Here is a 19,185-nt window from a genome sequence, read left to right on the forward strand (position 1 = left end):
TTAAAAATATATTTTATTGATTTTTTACAGAGAGGAAGGGAGAGAGACAGAGAGCCAGAAACATCGATGAGACAGAAACACCGATCAGCCGCCTCCTGCACACCCCCCACTGGGGACCTGCCCGCAACCAAGGTACATGCCCTTGACCGGAACCCAACCTGGGACCCTTCAGTCCGCAGGCCGACGCTCTATCCACTGAGCCAAACCGGTTACGGCCATGGTGACATTCTTAAAACCAGAAATGATGTGTGAAAAGAGACTAAAGGACCAGAAGAAATGTGCTCCCATCCACCCTGGTTAAATCTTCCTAGAAACAGAGATAAGCAACAAAAAGAAAAATCCATTCCCTTGGGAAAATGAGTCTTTCACCTGTGGGTTGGTTTATTTTAAAAAGGAATTAGATTCTGGGCCCATATGTGTTACACTCAAAATATAACACCATGGTCTCATCTCCCACTAAATATGTGGCTATGACTTTTAAGCAGAGGGAACATTTAACAAGAAGCAACCTAGGGAAGGGACAATCTAGCTCAGACATCAATAATTCATTTATCGGAAATAGGAGTCGTGGTATGAAATGCCAGGAGGCAGTTTCATTTACAGGGAGGCATTTTCTATTTTAAAGCCTAGAACAATGCAGTCAGCTTTATTCAGAATGGAGGCAAAGCCGAATTGGAGGACTAGTTGTACGGTCTCCCCTAATAATGCTATTTCTTGAGTATCTGTTATTTAGGTCTGACACACTACCATTTGGGGGACTTGAAAAAGTAGTAAGAAGTGGATTTTTATAACTTTTGTACTTCAGAAGTGATTACCTTCACCCTAAAGCTTTAGGACTAGAAATGTAATCCTGTGAGTCTAAGAAACAATGATTTGCATAAAGTTGTGAGGGTATATTCTCTCTTAGTACTAGAAGCCTTCAGGCATTACAGCTTCTTACTGAGTCATCTCCCAACTCAATCCATTAGTAAGTAACCTCTATTATTTCACCACGGCATCCCCCCAGCAGTTAGCATAGCATCATCACTAATAAAGTGGGGCATCAATGCACACCTATTGAATGAATGAGCAAATGCTGCCACATATGAAATAATTTCAAATATGCTCTGAAGCCTACTGGTCAGACCATACAATGAGGAGGCACTTGCATAGCAAATCCCTCGACTTCCTCGTTCTGATGATTAGAAATTCCTCCCCTTGACTATCTTGCATCAAATTCAAGGACTCCTGATCCCCGAGGGAGATGGGGAAATGGAATTAATGAAAAGCAGACTTATTACAGACTGAATGATTCATAGCTCCGAGCCCCTAAAGGACCAGAAAGACCTAACTAAACCCCTAACCTTGGAAATGAAGACCTCCAAGTCATAGTTTAAATTTTAAATGCCCATATGCATATTTATTTTGAGATCATTATAATTGTAACCCGTTATTTACCAAGAATTGGATAAGGGAATAAAACACATCATTATAATAAAAGCTATCATTATCTAGCACCTGTTATATCGTCAGCAGTATGCTTGGTGTTTTACATGCTTCACTGCTACTCTTTGGAAGTATTATGCCCACTTTAAAGATTTTTAAAAAAATACTAAAGTTCAGAGTAGTTAGGTCCAAAGACTATAAATGTAATCAAGGAGAACCAAGGCAAGTCAACTCTTCTAGACTACAAACCCACTCTTATTTCCTGACCAAGTGACCTCTATTCAAACAGAATGATCTGTCTATGAATCTATGCTTACAGGCAGATTCATCCATCACATCTATAGTTATAGTGTAATGAACAGAGAAGATATTTTAATTGTAACCCTAAATGCGTGACTACATGCTTACGGTTGGCAAAAAATAAATAAAAATCAGGCAGCACTATGAGAGGAGGTAAAGGGACATTTGATAGCCCAGGTGACTGCTGACTTTCATAAAATAGAGGTAGGCAGTGCTGGTGTTGCACCATGGAAAATGCCACATTTCTCTCTCGAGACTACAAACCTAAGCACACATCTGGACCAATTCCCATGTCCCCTGATAATCAGATTCACACTACATTCTATGGACCATGGACGGTGCTTAGAATGGGTCAAAACAGGACACACCAGAATACCCCAGAGTGAGCAGCATGGCTGTGATTCTTAACAAAGGTCTTGGGGAGTGGCCAAGTTGAAAAGGAATCCTCACAAAGAATACAGTTTTTAAAAGGCAGACTGTACAGAGACATCAAAGTCAATACTGAAAGAATTAGCTTTACATATAGACTTTGTGGTCAGCGATGTTAGTCACAGGTCAGGACCACAACCGCCCCCACCCCCGCTTAAAGAACAGTCACTATCACCACAGACAGTTTCAATGCAAAACTCAGCGCATGTAGATTCAGAGAGAACTGACTACAGGGCACAATACATTTTCATTTTTCTACCAACAGACCCCCTTGTCCCTTGACACTTTGGGTATTAACATGATCTAGACTTTCCTGTTTCTGTTTTCTCTATATAAAATGTTGATGGGATAAATTTAGCTAAAGGATATAGTACGGTCAGTTCTGCTATACTGCTTGCCTTGAAAACACAAATGTTTACTTGTTTTGTTTTTAAAACACAAATGTTTTGATTGATATATCTAAGCAATCAATCAACAATGACTGATATGTTAGCGAATGTTTGAACATATGTGAAATTTGCATTTGTTGATACACAATTTTGCCCCAGAAACTCTAGGGAGACGTAGAAAACACACCCAGTGGCAGTGCCCTGAACAACACAGAGGACACTACACAGAGCCACACCCCGCAGGAGCACGGTGGTCCACACGTGTCCATAGGCGTGCTGATAATTCCCATGATTTCCGATCACCCTCCTTCCATTTCACAGTAACTTGCAGCTGCCAGGCTCCCGAAGGCCGTACTGGTGGTGTATCTCACTCTGCTTCTGTCCCCCTTTCCCACAAGCCTACTTTATGGTTGTCCTCTCTAGTCTCTGTCCTTTGTAGAAATGTTCATCTTTCTTTTTTCCTCTCATTCTTTGACTTTTGCACACAGAGTGGCAGGCACGTGAGTCGGAATCGATCTAATGGGCACACACGTCCACCAACAAACTTCAGGTCTTTATGCAGATAAAGTGTCACAGTGATTGTAGTTTTATATATTTCTTAACCACTTTACATGGATAAAATTGGGATTGTTTTGAGTCATTTTTGTGTGTGTCACTGATGAAGTTTTTGAGTGCTAAGGTCCAACTCCATTTGCTTATTACTCTGTGGTTTTAGATCTTGCAGAGTGCAAGTATTTTTAGGAATGCATATATTGCATTATAGCAGAATAGATTGATATTTATTAGTGATGACTTTACTGAAGCTTCAAGTTTTTCTTTTGTGTTTCCTTCTAACTTGCACATTAGGTTAAATACAGTAGCTCAGGATCTCAAATTATAATCCTTTGTGTGAAATTCACCATAACTTCAAACAGTGTAATCTAGATAGCAATGACCAGGTCTGAAAGGAAAACTATCCAGTTTAGTTTAGTTCCCTTTCTCTTTAGAAAGTTCTAGAAAATTCTATCTACATCAATTTACATATTAATGCTTTTACCACTAAATGTGATCTATAATATTGACTCAGTTTTTAATATTAACAATCAGCATATTTTCCAAAGTAACTCTTTTGGTAGATGGTAAAGAGAGAGAGAAAAAGAAAAAAATCACATGTACAGTCACAATTATCTAGGTCAGATAGTTTTATCTAAACTTATTGACTTAATCAAATAATCCTGGCTGAGAAAATTTTCCCTAAGGAAAAACACAGGCTGGAAACCGTACATAATAAATGGGCACAACACCTCTCTTTGAAACTTCTGCAGAACCCAAACTAAAATATGTAAATAAGAATTCCAATGATAGTATCTGAATCACAGTATTATGCTGGAGGAGCTTTGCAGTAAAAGGAAAAAAGTTAATGTGATCTAGAGATTAGAAATAACTACAGCCTTTAAAATACCTATATCATCGTAAGCAACAAATACCATTTCCATTTACTTTCTGAAGAATGTTAAGATATTCTACCTTATCAAAGAGATGTGCATTTTCATTTGCTTTCATAAAAACTACTGTACTAACTGGAAAGTGTAACTGTGGTTAAATGGGTTTCTAAAGCTCTTGACTGTGGAGATAAGAAATGTAATGTGTTCCACACCTGGCAAACCTTTAAGTGTTTAGGTCTATTAGTGGAAAACACCATCACGACAGCAAGAGGACAGGAAAGAGTCCTCAAGCACAGAATTCAATCAAGTTTGTTGAACTTAACAGAGTAAAGCAACTCTTTTGGGAGATACTTTCTCTGCCTCTCCCTTTAGCACCCCATTCCTAAACAAATAGGTCACAGGGTCAATTTCCACTTGAAAGATAATTATGAATATTCCCCAGCTCTCCTCTCAAAATCTGGAAGTTGAATCATTCTAGAGTGTTCTCTCTCTTTCTCTCTGCAATGATTCTTACTATCTGGACCTCTCCCTTTTATTACCCAGAAGCGTCCGTGGAAAGACACTTATTTATCCTGGAGCACATTCGGGATCATCTGTTACCAAGGAGTCCCAAGTAAAGTATTTCTCTCAGCAAAAGCAAAAAGCAAGGCTCCCTGCCAGTCACACGCTAGTCAGCCTTCACTTGGGCCTTACTTGTTCTCGTTGCTTGCATCATAACGAGGCATTGGGTCCAAGTCATTCCCATTCACGTCACAACTGGCCAGAGCATCCTATGGCCACAAAGGAGAGAGAGAAAGGAGACAGATGGTCATTAATTAGCCATTAACCTGCAGGCTCATGCATTCTTAAACACATTTCTGCAAGAGAGTAATTAGATTAAATAATACATTTACGGTTCGCTAGTGTCAGGATGCCTTGTTCAGTAATAATCAGTGTCGTCTTTTTCCCCCCCTAGAGAGAAGAAATACTCTTCACAGACCAAAGATGTGTCTGGTAGATGCTTGCCAGCACTTTTCCTCTTAGACCAAGACCTGGCTTCTTACCCAATTTCTTCAAATATGTCCTCAATTACCACCTTTTCTGTGAAGTACTCCTGGACTATCTAGAAGCAAAGAGGTTTATTCTCCATGGACTCTCTATCTTCATTTCTTGAATATCAAATCCCTTACCATAATTCAAACACTTTTTAAGTTAAAAATCATTCACAAATAATTGGCAGGTCAATTAAAAATCACTATTAAAAATTTACTATATCAGGTTACTTTAGGATATCTATTAGGCGATATTTGTCTGGTTTCAGATGTTTTATCTACTATAAAAGAATCTACAATTCAAACTTTTTACTAAAATCCAATGGCCTTGTAACCCAATCAAAATAACCAATAAAGTTTTATTATATGTCAAGGTTCAAAATGAGGCAAAAATACCTCTGAAGCAAATTTATATCACTCTAGTCTAGATATAACTAATTTAGGATCCTTTGAATTTTCTGATGCTTTTTGTTAATTCCTGGTTTTGGTTTTAGTGAACAGAAATTTATTTTTGTTTTCTATCTTTATCAAAGGCTCTGTTTCTAAAAATAACTTATGGTACATAGACTCTGAAATGTTTGGGGGAATTAAGCAAAATATATGCATTACATATAAAGGTGCCAAGTCCCCGCTTCCTGGATAAAGGGGGACATGTAGCCCTGCTCAGTGGTCATAGAGCAGTAATGGCGAACCTATGACATGCGTGTCAGAGGTGACACGCGAACTCATTTTTTTGGTTGATTTTTCTTTGTTAAATGGCATTTAAATATATAAAATAAATATCAAAAATATAAATATTTGTTTTACTATGGTTGTAAATATCAAAAAATTTCTCTATGTGACACGGCACCAGAGTTAAGTTAGGGTTTTTCAAAATGCTGACACGCAGAGCTCAAAAGGTTCGCCATCACTGTCATAGAGCATGAAGGAGGGTAGCTAGTGTGACTTACTAACTTCACTTGGAAGGAAACAGAGGCCAAGACAGGCTAACTAACTTGGCCAGACAGGTTAAGTAACCTGGTTCCACAGGCATGAAACCAACTGCCTGTGAAACCAAGACTTGAACCCAGGTCATACGATACCCCACCCACTGTGCTTTTTTCTCTGCTCATCATAGCTCTGACATTAGAACTGAGACGGTGCCAGTACTGCTAATTGCACAAATAAATTCTGGAATTTTCTTTCAAGGAGGAAAATAAAAATAGTAAAGAATGCAATCACAATTAGGTTAAAGCTGCTTGTACTTTGTCAGATACATTCCAATGCAGCGGGGAGCAGGAATATACCATAAAAACAGCATTGCATATGAAAAGACAGACTTATTTGCTAGGAGGTCTATAGCCACAGTTCTGTTCTCTATACAGTCTGGGTTAACTCATTAGGATCAGGCCTCATTTCCTAGCCTACCAAATGAGGAGACTGAACTGAAGCTCCTTTTTAGCTCTAAGAGTCTGTGCTATAAAGAGACAAGTTTATCTGAGTGTGCTTGGAGGCAGTCTCTCTCTCTCTCTCTCTCTCTCTCTCTCTCTCTCTCTCTCTCTCTCTCTCCTTAGAGAAAATCATCTAATTTGGGGAAACTTGTTTCAGGATTTCATTACAAAAATTAATTTGTGAAGTTTCTTAGCTGAATTTTTTTTATCCTGACCTGAGGGTATGCCTTTTATTAAATTTATTTTAGAGAAAAGAGAGAGAGAAATATTGATGTGAGAAACATCAATCGGTTGCCTCCTGAATGCGCCCCAACCAAGGATCGAACTCGCAACCTGGGTATGTGCCCTGACTGGAAATCGAACCCACCACCTTTTGGTGTATGGGCCAATGCTCCAATCAACTGACCACACAAGCCAGGGCATTGGCTGAATTCTTTTAAACAAAAAGGGCAGTGAGGCAGAATATTGGGAGGAAATGTAATTGAAGATGATGGAAGTGTGAGGTGATCCTGGGTGTTCTGTGTGAAGGAAGGTTCTCATTGGTCAGAATCTTGGGTGACTGCTGGAGACAGTCGTAGTTTCTGATGTGCCAAGGAAGTGACTTGGAAGTACTTTATTTATTTGAAAACATAAAATGGAGGGTTTTCAGGTTTGAGTGACAAAAGGAAAATTAATTTAAGTGCCATTAAATAAATGAGATTGAACAAATGAGAAACACTGAAGAGAATATATGGCCAATTCTACCCCAATGGTTTCATGAGAAGCATGAAAGTGATTGACGTTTAAGTGGGTATATAGTGATATCAGTGTTTCTGGGTGGAAACAGTTGTCAACAGAAAAGAAGTTAGAGCAGAAGTCAGGAGGCATGGGAGTGAGTGAGACCCACCAGGAGTTTCTGTGAAGCCGTGACAAGAATCAGAGTTGTTACTAGTATTTGCAGATAACAGAGTCATTGCAGGCACTTTAGTAACACAATATTTTAGGGAGAATACCAAGGTGTCAGGAAGCCGGAATTTAGAGCAGACAAAGAATGGCACATTCTCAGATAATGATGCCATTTTTCACCAAACTTAGGGAGGAGAAGCCCAGGAAGGGGTAATTCTGGAGAGAAGACAGGGGGCCATTGGCACATTTCCAGGCAGTGACTATCATGGTGGTAGAGGGGCCCTGGAGGCCCCAGGAGCAAAAGATCCCAGTGTCCTGGAACAGGTTACCCCGCCCCCCCTGCCCCCTACTCCCTACGTGGGCAGTGGGTATCAAGACCATGAGCTTTCAATGAAAGTACTGAGTTTCAGCACTTTTGCTTGTTCGATGACCTTGGGCTCATCTTATGTCCTCTGAGTCCTGGAATTGTGGTGCCTTCTTAAGAAAAAGAATTCATTGATCCCTAAGGAATACTGGTAGGCTGATCATTACTGTCCTTTTAAAAAGGAGAGAAATAGACGAACAGAATAACTTGAGAAAAGTTCTAAGTACACTTTTCTCCATAAAACAAACAAACAAAAAAGCAGCACTTCCTGGCTGTGTGGAGGAGCTGAGAAAAGTGGTTGTTGTTGGAGCAGGTGGTGTTGGTGGTGGGGTTTCTGCTACCTTATCACCTGCTGTTTGTTGTCAGAACATCAAAGGCACGTGGGAGTTGAAAGTGTTATCTCATGGGTCCTGGACTCTGAGAGAGCGTCTCTTACAAGACAGGAGCAGAACACAGACCACTGGATCTGGTTGCTGCATTTTTTCAGTAGCTTCCCCCCTTTTTGGTAATCCTACCACGAGCTCCCTTGCTCCCTTGTCCCCACCGCAGCAAGCACTCACATAGTTCTGCATCAGATCCGGGTGCGTCCTCTCAATGCCGTCGTCCAGGATGGTCACCACAACGTTCTTTCCCGTGTAGCCTCTCTTCCAGGCTCCTTCAATGTTCATGTCCGATTGGCAGGGGTGCGTGTTGTCACTGCAGTGCTAATGGAGGAAGGGGGAGAAGGGGACACTGCAGATTACTAAACAGCAAGGAGGGGGGAGAACTAGCTGTGTGTTAAGATAATGCAACCTGGAAGCATGGAACAGACTGACAAATCTGAGGGAAGGGGTGAGGAGGGACAGGAAGAGATTAATTAAAGAATTGATAGGCTATATGCATAACCCAAGGACACAGACAACAGTGAGGGGAAGGCCTGGAGGGGGGGTGGAGCGGGGTGGAGGGGGTTATTGGAAGGAAAAAGGGGGACATCTGTAATACTTTAAATAATAAAGATAAATTTTAAAAAAATTTAGCAGAAATTTGGTGGATTGCCCGTTAGAGTAGAAACATGGATCTCTAGCATGATAATAGGCGAAGGCAGGAAGGACAGATGTGGGAAAGGCGAATGAAATCTCTTCCACCAGCTCCAACTTGTTCTCATACCATTGATCCTTTGGAAAAACATAATAAAGTCTATTTCAACAGCAGAATAATGGATGTACCATTTTATTGTTAGCGTGGATTAATGACGCACAAAAGGCATCATAGTATTTCATTTATAAATTCACACTAGGTAACTGAAGAACATATACTTTATAATTCCAACCACCTACAAGCCAACCCAGCTATGAATGAGGACCATTTCAGGTAGCTTTGGTATAGTGTCAGCCAGAAGTGTGCTACTGTGAGAAACCCATGAACAAGAAAAAAGAGAACAGTTTTTAAAATCTTCTTTCAATAAGTTAACAATGACTATTGTACCATAGTTTGTAGTGGTTAGACACTCATTCAGCACTACTTTGACTTTTTTTTTTAAATCCTCACCTGAGGATACATTATTATGGATTTTAGAGAAAGAAATGAAGGGAGAGGGAGAGAGACACAGAGAGAGGAACATTGATGTGAAAGAGAACATGGATTGGTTGCCTCCCATACACACCCTGAACGGGGATCGAACCCACAACCTGGACATGTGCCCTGACTGGGAATGAAACCTAAGACCCTTCGGTGTACAAGATGATATTCCAATTGAGCCACATCAGCCAGGGTAGCACTACTTTGAGGAGGAAAAGAAGAACAGTGCAAAGTGCAGAAACATGACATACACAGGAAAACATGTGTGGGGGCTTCAAGGGGCAGGCTGTAGAAACATCGAACCTTAGCTTATCATGTGTCATGATTTCATTCCCCAATGGCTACAACATACACACATATCGAGAAATGAATTAATCAGCAGCTCTTCTGGATATAATTTACTACTATTAGTCCAACCCAAATAATTATTCCTTCAAAGCTCATCTCTTTAAATATCCCTCTGAGCGGTGTTGTTTTTCAGCTTCTGAAGACTCCATAGAGGAACAAAGAAAAAGAGATGTACTGTAACACAATGCCATAGCGACACGAGCCCCCCCAGGTCTTTCACTATTCTCTATTTTCTTCCTGCTTTAAAACAGTTCAGTACTTCAGGACATAAGCTTTGTATGTGCTAAGCACAATGGAGACCTGAGTGCCACTGATTCATTGAACACCTACTTTGTTGAGCAACTACTACATGCTGGATCCGGCAGTGAACACGGCAGATGAGTCCCTCTCCTAATGATCCCTCTAAAGCAGTGGTTCTCAACCTTGGCTGCACATTAGAATCACCTGGGAATCTTGTTAAAATCCTGATTTCTGGGCCTCATCATTAGTAACAAAGAAACAGAATTTCTGGAGGATGAGGCCCAGAAATCAGGATTTTAACAAGATTCCTAGGTGATTCTAATGTACAGCCACGGTTGAGAACCACTGCTCTAAAGGGATAATACAGATGATAAACAAAAAGACCATTCAGAGCATTCCTTAGGCTTTAAAGCAATTAAACAGAATGATAGGTTAGTGAATGCTGAGGGGTCCGAGTATACCACTTAGGTGGGATGGTCATAAAAAGCCCTAAGACTCAGAAAATGAAATGTGAGCTGAGACATAACTGATGAGAGCTGGTCTGCCCAAGGGCCTGGAGATCAGTGTCTTGGTAGAGGACACAGCAAATGCAATGACCAAATGGTGGGAAACAAGTTAGCACAGAGAAAGAGGGTGGGGTATTGCCGAAGCTTAAGCGAAGGAGGGACAGAATGGCATGGGCACATCAGAAGGCAAAGCAAGGTCAGGTCTTCCAGGGCTTTGTAGCCACGACTCTGCTTTCATCTGAAGTACAACCTAAATGGAAGCTCATCTCTTTTCATACTTCATCCTTCAAAATCAAATGCTAACTAGCAACAGATACCTCTAATGCTCCCCGACATGAATTTATTAATTTATTCTCCGAATGAGATAGCCTTTTGTTGAATATTATAAACACACTTGAGTAGTTTCAAGGATTCATTCTAACAAAGGGTCTACCCATTTTTTTACTACAGATAATATCCAGAAAATAGGGGCTTATATATTTTATGAACATTTGCACCGTTTTCTCACTTTGACTTCAGTCTGGTACTCAAGGCCTCTCTCTCTTTATCTCTCCCTTCCCCTCCTACCTTCCCTCCTTTTGCTCCCCCCCACCCACTACTACTATACTGATCCAAATCCCACTCTCCCTACCTCTCCCCAGTTTTAGGGGCACAGCTTAGGAGTACCCCCTCCCATAAAGCTGTCTCATGTTCTTCAGCCCCATCTATTTCATCCCTTCCCTGAACTTAGGGACACAACACACATGCACTCTATTCTACACATACAACCCCTACTCATTGAATTCTACTGAACTGTTGTTGACTATTGAGTATTATGAGTGGATTTTGTCTTGATTGTAAGCCCTTAGAAGACTATGCATTAAATTAAGTCTAACTAGGATTTCAGTAAATATTGGCTGATTGATTACATTTTCAGTAAATATTGGCATTGATATGTCCCAAAATGTGAGCATAATCTCAACTTTATTTCCAAGTTCACAACTGCTCCAACCTCATCAGAAAAACCTAGCCAACTAGTGCTTGGTTAACAGAAATGATCATGAAAGAAATAGCAAAACTATCCAAACGCCTATGTTTTTCAGATGTCTCACTCTGGCCGAGAGTGAGTTTGGGCCTCTCCTCGCCAAATGCTTTAATTTAACACAAAGCAACCTTGACAATTTCCCATTTCATTTTTTTCTTCTCCCAAACCTGCTCTGGCCACCTGTGCTATCGTTTCTGACATGCAGTAATGTTAATGTGGCCAAGAGGTGGGCTGGAGGAAGGAAATGCACAGGAAATGGGTAACCCACAAATGGGATAACCGTTCTGGAAGGAGGGATGCTGCCTGAAATTGTAATTATGAAAATTGAAGAAAACCAGCAGTCTATGGAAAACACGTGTGTTAAAAGTGGAACAATTAGGTTTCTTTCTTCAATTCTGCTTCTGTTGAATCTAATTTTACTATTAAATATTTTTGTTCCACCTTTTATTATTTTTCTTTTCATCCACCAACATGGTATAGGTGGAAGGGGAAGGAAGGGAACTATTCAATTGATACTTTCACTTGGATAATCTACTATGTTAAGTAGTCAAAAGGTCAAAGGGGGAAAAATACTCAGAGCCTGAGGTGTTTCTTGCAAAAAGAGTAATAAGGTTAAAAGATGCTTAGATCAGAACCTTAAATCCTGACTATGGACCTTAGATTCTAAATACATATTCCAAGTGGTCTAGGCTTCCAAACTTGTTTTCAATGTAGTTGTTTCATATACCAAAGTTATCCAAGGAGCAAAGACTATGGAAAATATTGATGCCAGTCAACACTGACCAAAGAGGGTAATGCATTAATAATTTCCTTAATTGCCTGATTGAATGATTTTTAAACTGTGCTTACTTGACAGGAGTCTGTATAATAGCATTACCCAGAGGCAAAACCCTTGATATGCTCATACACAGTCAACCACGTTGAGAAGACCTGCCAGAGCTGGGACTAAAGACTAGTTTCTGGAATTGTGTTATCACATAGACTGGTATTCGTAGAAGGGGCCAGTCAGAAACTTACCTCATCTTTGATGCTGGTAAAAAGCACATATGTACACAGCATGTGCAAGATAAATATATATAGTAAGTGTATGCATCTTCAATTCTGAATAACGTACTGTATTTCAATGACAGTGTGTGCAGAGATGAATGACTATTGAGAAACAGCACAAAACAGAAAAGATCTGCAGAAACCATGGATACCACCTAGGTCTTCCACATCCTTATCCATAAAAGCTTGTATTCCTTTTAGGAATGAAATTATAGAGAGACTGTTCTGTGAGTTCTAGAAAGGTCCTTTTCCACACCAGGGTTATAAGCTATTCTGCTTATAAACCACTCTGAGTGTGTCTACTTCTCTTGTGTCTTCATCAGCATATCACAGTGTTTGCTCAATGAAAGAACAGTTTATACCCCAAATAAACACCTTTGTTATATTTCCACCATTATTTTCTTCCTATAGGTGTGTGTCTTGGGGGCGGGGGGTGGATTTTAATGTCATTCTCTTTAAACGTCTCCAGGTTCTGAGCAACTTATATGCTGTCAATAGCCTGCTAACACTGAAAACATCTGTTGTTCATTGTTATTAATACAGTAGCTCATAAGACTGCATCTCTGACCATACAGTGTTAATAAGAAAGCAGACTTAAATATATAAAAAATCAGTTTTATAGACAGATCCAGAAACAAGCCAGTCAACTTAGTAAAGTGTATATGTACTTGTAAAATTCGGAGTCCAAGAGTTCTAAGATTTTGAAAAAAGTAAAATTGATTCTGCCTTAAGTGGAAATACAATTGACATCTACTAGATCCTTACCATGGCCAACCATTGTACTAATAGCTTTACATGGACTAGCTTCATTTAAGAATCAGAACTACTACTTGACAGAGGCACTTTTATCATCTTTTTATCTCCTTTTAACAGATAAAGAAATTTTGTTTTATTTTTTTTTCTTTGTTGGTTTTGTTTGTTCATTTGTTGATTTTTGCAGGTGGTGGGCACAGGAAGCCATATTATAAGGTTTTATACCTGTTTACAGTGTTATTAACCAGTGTTACCCCAAAAAGTTAATTAAAAAAAGAGAGAGACTTAATGAGGGTACGCAACCTTTCATAGTTCAAGCAGCTGGCCAACAGCCAAACACCAGACCATAGAGCTATGGAAACTCATCTGTTAAAAGTTGAAACAGAAAAGGCTTGGGTGCGGGGGAGGGGATACATGCATATTCAGATGAGGAGTAGATAAGGAGTGGATATCAAATAATATAGCACCAGGAAAAAAATCAAATAACAGAAATTTCCATGGTCTGTGCATTCAAGTGATAAAATGACAGTTGGATAAGACTTTAGAGATTTCTAATTTTCCCTTATTCCATGCATTGCAACTCAATTTTTAGGAAATAGCCAAGTTTCTGTTTGAATAGTTCCAATGACAGGGAGTTCACTTCTTTACTAAATAGCCAATACTGTGCTGGTAAACCAGTTCTTAAAATAAAATTCCTTATTTATAGCATTTGCTCATTTTCATGGTGTAAATACTCACATCATGGCCAATTTTAAGCTACCACGCTCACAAAATTCTTGAATGTGTAACAATAAGCTTTCATGAGCTGTCAGAAGGCAGATCCAGCATACCACTGCAAACAGCTCACTCCATTGTTAGTCTTGCTCCATTTCTGATGAAGTCATTCCTTCCAATGGGTCTCACATCTGCTCTTCAGTACTCGGAAACTTCTGGGAAGTATCTAGGCTTAGTTCTCCCCTTCACACTTTCAGACAATAATTTTAGTTCCTCTTGCATTTATTTGGACAGCATCTTTCTTTAACTTTTCTTTCTCAAGGCCTCCCCGCATGAAATTGGGCTTAGAACTCTCATGAGATCATAAGCTGATGAGCACCCCTTGGGTTACAAAACAGATTCTGTGACTCCAAAACTAAAGATGTCTTCATAGATTTTTGAAAATCTAAATTAAGCTAGGGACATTCTAAGACATTCATTATTATATTTATGGGTAAATTTGATGTACTTCTTATCCTTTATCATACACATTAAAAAAAAAAGATACCTATGGCCAAAATAGATTCTATGCCCAATTATTCAAGGATATTATTCAATTTGTGGGTTTTCCAGAAATTCCAAGATAGCCCAGTATGTTTCAAGAACACCAAATTAAGGACACTAGCTAGGACAATCAGGCAGAGGAAAGATTAAATTCCACCTCTGCTATTTTCCAGTATATGATTTGTCAAGTTACCTAAGTTCTTAAAACCTGACCTGTAGTTTGAATGCAGAGTTGCTATAAAAATTAAAGAAGATAAAGTAGATAAGAAATGACTGTCGTTATAATGATCATGTAGTTGTTGATGATAGTACATTCATGGGCCAACAGCATGTTCCTAATAGTTTATAGAGGACGACCCTGGTGGTGGGGAGGGGGTGGGGGAAAGTGGGAGAAGGGAGGAGAGGGAGGGAGGGAGGAGAGAGAGAAGAGAGAGAGAGAGAGAGAACGAACTACAAAATAAAGAGATAATGGTTTTCTTTATTGTCTGGCAAATGTGAAAGGGCAACTGAGGTGAGCTGAATACTTTATTTATATCTGGGGCTAGGGTCTGGAGACTGGTGATGGGCTATAGGAGGAAAGAACGGTGTCTAATTATTTTCTGGTACATTAGTTAAAGGCCTCCAATGAATCAGCATGTTTTACTGCACACATTTATACCTAGCATTCCAACTCTGCTAGAACCATGGTTCACATCTACTATAATTTTGACAGAGAATAATCTTATAGTTACAACATTTTAAGGATGTCCCATATAATACTAAAGAAACATCAGAAAATATCAGCTGTTAGGAAACAAAGGATGTGGTATACAAAATAGGCCTATATAAAGAAAAAGAAAAAGAAATCCACTTCCCAATATTTTACTAAAAACTGAGGGTCAAGTAATTGAGGCAGTATAGTCAAAGGCAATCAATGAACCAAAGGTAGTCTTTTCAACAAATGGTGCTGTAACAAGTGGATGTCCACATGCAATAATTAATAATAATGATGATGCTGAAAGAGAAATCAAGACATAGGCCACATACCTTTCACAAAATTTAACTCAAAATGGATCATAGCCCCAAATGTAAAATGCAAAACTAAAACTCTTTAAAGATAACATAGGATAAAGCCTGAATGACCTTGGATATGGTGATGACTTTTAAGATATAACACCAAAGGCATACTCTGTGCAAGAAATAACTGAAAATCTGGACTTCATTAAAATTAACAATTTCTGCTCTGTGACACACAATGTCAAGAGAATGAGAAAACAAGACACGGACTGGGAGAAAATATTTACAAGACACATCTGATAAAGGACCATTATCCAAAATATACAAAGAACTCTTTTTAAAAAAATATATTTTATTGATTTTTTACAGAGAGGAGGGGAGAGGGATAGAGAGTTAGAAACATAGATGAGAGAAACATCGATCAGCTGCTTCTTGCACGCCCCCTACTGGGGATGTGCCTGCAACCAAGATACATGCCCTTGACCAGAATCGAACCTGGGACCCTTGAGTCCTCAGGCTGACGCTCTATCCGCTGAGCCAAACCGGTTAGGGCTATACAAAGAACTCTTACTAAACTCAGTAAGAAAACAATCTGATTAAAAGGTTGGCCAAAGACCTCAATAGATATCTCCCCGAAGAAGATACACAAATGGCAAATAAGCATGTGAAAAAATGCTCCACATCATATGACATTAGGGAAATGCAACCTAAACAACAAAGAGATATCACTACACACCTATTAGAATGGCCAAAACCCCAAACACTGCCAACAGCAAATGCTGGCAAGGATGCAGAGCAACAGAAACTCACATTCATTGCTAGTGGGAATTCAAAATGGTACAACCACTTTGGAAGACAGTTTGGCGATATATTACAAAACTAAGCATATTCTTATCACACAATCCAGCAAAAGCACTCCTTGGCATTCACCCAAATGAGTTGAAAACTTAAGTCCATACAAATACCTGCACATAGATGTTTATAGAAGCTTTATTCATAATTGCCAAGACTTGAAAGCAATCAAAATTGCTTTCAGTGGGTAACTGGATAAACTGTGGTATATTTGAGCAATGAAATATTATTCAGCACTAGAAAAATGAGCTATTAAGCCATGAAAATACATAAAGGAAACTTAAGTGTATATTATTAAGTGAAAGAAGCCAATCTCAAAAGGCTAAATACTGTATGATTCCAACTATATGACATTATGGAAAAAACAAAACTATGGAGAAGGTAAAAAGCTCAGTGGTTGCCCTAGCCGGTTTGGCTCACTGGATAGAGCATCTGCCTGGGGACTGAAGGGTCCCAGGTTCGATTCCGGTCAAGGGCATGTACCTTGGTTGCAGGCACATCCCCAGTAGGGGGTGTGCAGGAGGCAGCTGATGGATGTTTCTCTCTCATCGATGTTTCTAACTCTCTATCCCTCTCCCTTCCTCTCTGTAAAAAAATCAATAAAATATATATTAAAAAAAAAGTTCAGTGATTGCCAGGGACTAGAGATGAGATGAGTAGGCAGAGCACAGAGAAATTTTAGGGCATAGAAAACACTCTGTATGATAATATAATGATAGATACATGTCATTATACATTTATCCAAACCCATAGAATGGACAACACCTAGAATGAACCGAAAGGTATGCTATGGACTTTGGGTGTATGATTGTCAATACAGGCTCATCAACTGTAATAAACACACCACTCTAATGGAAGTACTAATGGGGTGGCTACGCATGGGTGGGGGCAGGAGGTAGATGGGAAATCTCTGTACCTTCCCCTCAATTTTGCTGTGAAGATAAAATTGCTCTAAAAATAAAGTCTTTTAAAAAAGGAACTGAGGGTCAGAGCAGCCAAACAACTAGATGCTCTATAGATTTAGTTAAGTGAACACCATTTCTCTTATTTGTAAATTGTGTTGTCCTCTGTGAATCTTTCCAAGCTGACACATCCTGAATTAGAGACTTTCAGTCCTAAAAATACTTACTAAAGTAAAAATCAATAAGCCAACAAACAAATCTTGCCTCCTTGAAGGAATTTCCACGTGTCTTATCTTAGTGTTTGGACAACCAGTTTCAACTCCCTTACCTGGCTTTGCTGCTGAAGGGTAACCAGGGTCTCTAAAATGTACTGGACATTTCTGAGACACTAAGACCAAGCTATACGTGGACAGCAACAGCACCTGCCAGGGATCACACCATTCTCAAATACCTCAGGTCTAAAAACTGAGTCAGTGTTGGTAATCTAGGGCTCAAACCACCACAATCCTTCCATTTTGACAGCACTTTACTGTTCAAGCCACTGACTCTGATCCACTATGTCTAACCTAGTTTCTAACCCAAATTATGCTCCCAACCTATCCCTCTCTCATTAAAAAAAAAGTTTTTTATCAAGTATTTACTACATTCTGGTCACTACATTGGCCATGACATGCTCCCTATGCTCAAGTCCTTGAAGCCTAGTCTGTAGTGACAAACAAGGCATTTTACAAAAACTTGTGTTAAGTATTACAGCAGGGGTTCTCAGGGTGGGAACATGGAACCTAGTAAGGGCACTTCCCAGAGAAAAAGACATTTAAATCTAGCCCCCAAATATGAATTGACTAGCCAAAGGACAAGCAGGGGAAGGAGAGGATGTGTTTATTTTTGGCAAGGATATAGGATAATTAAAGAGAGACTGGAGTGTCAAAGGAACTGAAAGAAACTCAGTGCAGCTGGTTGAAATAAGATGAGAGAGATGGTGGGTGACGAGAAAAAAGGAAAGAGATGAGATTAGAGATTTAACCATGGGCAAGACTACAAATGTTCTTATAAGCCATTTTTTAAAGTTTGAGCTTTATCATAATTCAACGTAAAAATTGTTTACGGGTTTTAAAGATAGTGATTGATGTGGTTTGGATGTCTAAAATCCATCTCAAACTTTAATTCCAAAGGAAAACACTTGATCTCCCCCTCTGTGATTCCTATAACATTGCACATGTCCAGGGTTCCCTGTTGCCCCCACCAGTATAGAGCATCTATGGCTCCCCTCCTTCTCTATAAACATCCATCAGCAAATCCTTCGAAATTAGCTCCTGAACTTCTCACCTCTTCACATTATCTTCCTGGCTATACACCGATTCAAGCCACTATCAACTCTTATTTATCTATAGTCTCTTCTTCATACAGCAGTCAAGTGAACATTGTATACTATGCCAGATTTATTCTCAATAAATATTCCCAATAATTCCCAAGCTCCAATGTCATTCCCTTAATGGTTGCTAAAGTGCTTCATGACCTGAATAGGAAACTGTCTCCCTGACCTCTTGACCTACTCCCTCTCTTCCTTACTCATTCAAATTCCTCTTCTCTCCAACCCCAGTCCTATATCAAGACCTTGATTCTTGCCATTCTCTCACCCCAGGATGTTCTTCCTCAAATATCCACATGGCTCTTTCTCTTAGGCTCAAATATCACCTCCCAAGAGAGGCTTTCCCTAATCAATTCAAAAAGCATTCTGGGTCACACTCTATGCTTTATTATATGTCTCTCACACTGGATTGTAAACTCCATGAAGGCAGTCACTGCTTTGTTTTTTTTTTTCTGTATCTGTGTCTAACACACAGCAGGAGTTCAATAATTATATGCCAACTGAATGAACACACTGAGTTATAAAGTCATACTGGGTCCTATAGAAGATGAAAGAAAGCATGAAGACCAATTAATTGGGAGACAGGTCTAGAGTTCAAGAGATGACCATGGTCTAGCGGGAATAGTATACACAGTAGGCATTCTAAATATTTGTTTT

General features: G+C 39.4%; 1 protein-coding gene across 1 annotated transcript in view; it reads right to left on the minus strand.

The window, feature by feature from the left end:
- Window positions 1–19,185, minus strand: part of PCSK5 (proprotein convertase subtilisin/kexin type 5) — a gene marked incomplete at its 5' end in the record, with an annotated part of 415,527 nt that overhangs the window by 292,414 nt on the left and 103,928 nt on the right. Inside the window, 2 exons of the mRNA XM_005868347.2 lie at window positions 4,661–4,737; window positions 8,238–8,381. Of these exons, the coding sequence (XP_005868409.1) occupies window positions 4,661–4,737; window positions 8,238–8,381 (221 nt within the window). The remainder of the gene's footprint in view (window positions 1–4,660; window positions 4,738–8,237; window positions 8,382–19,185) is intronic.

This window comes from Myotis brandtii, unplaced genomic scaffold (genome assembly GCF_000412655.1).
Source record: "Myotis brandtii unplaced genomic scaffold, ASM41265v1 scaffold266, whole genome shotgun sequence".
Classification (NCBI taxonomy): domain Eukaryota; kingdom Metazoa; phylum Chordata; class Mammalia; order Chiroptera; family Vespertilionidae; genus Myotis; species Myotis brandtii.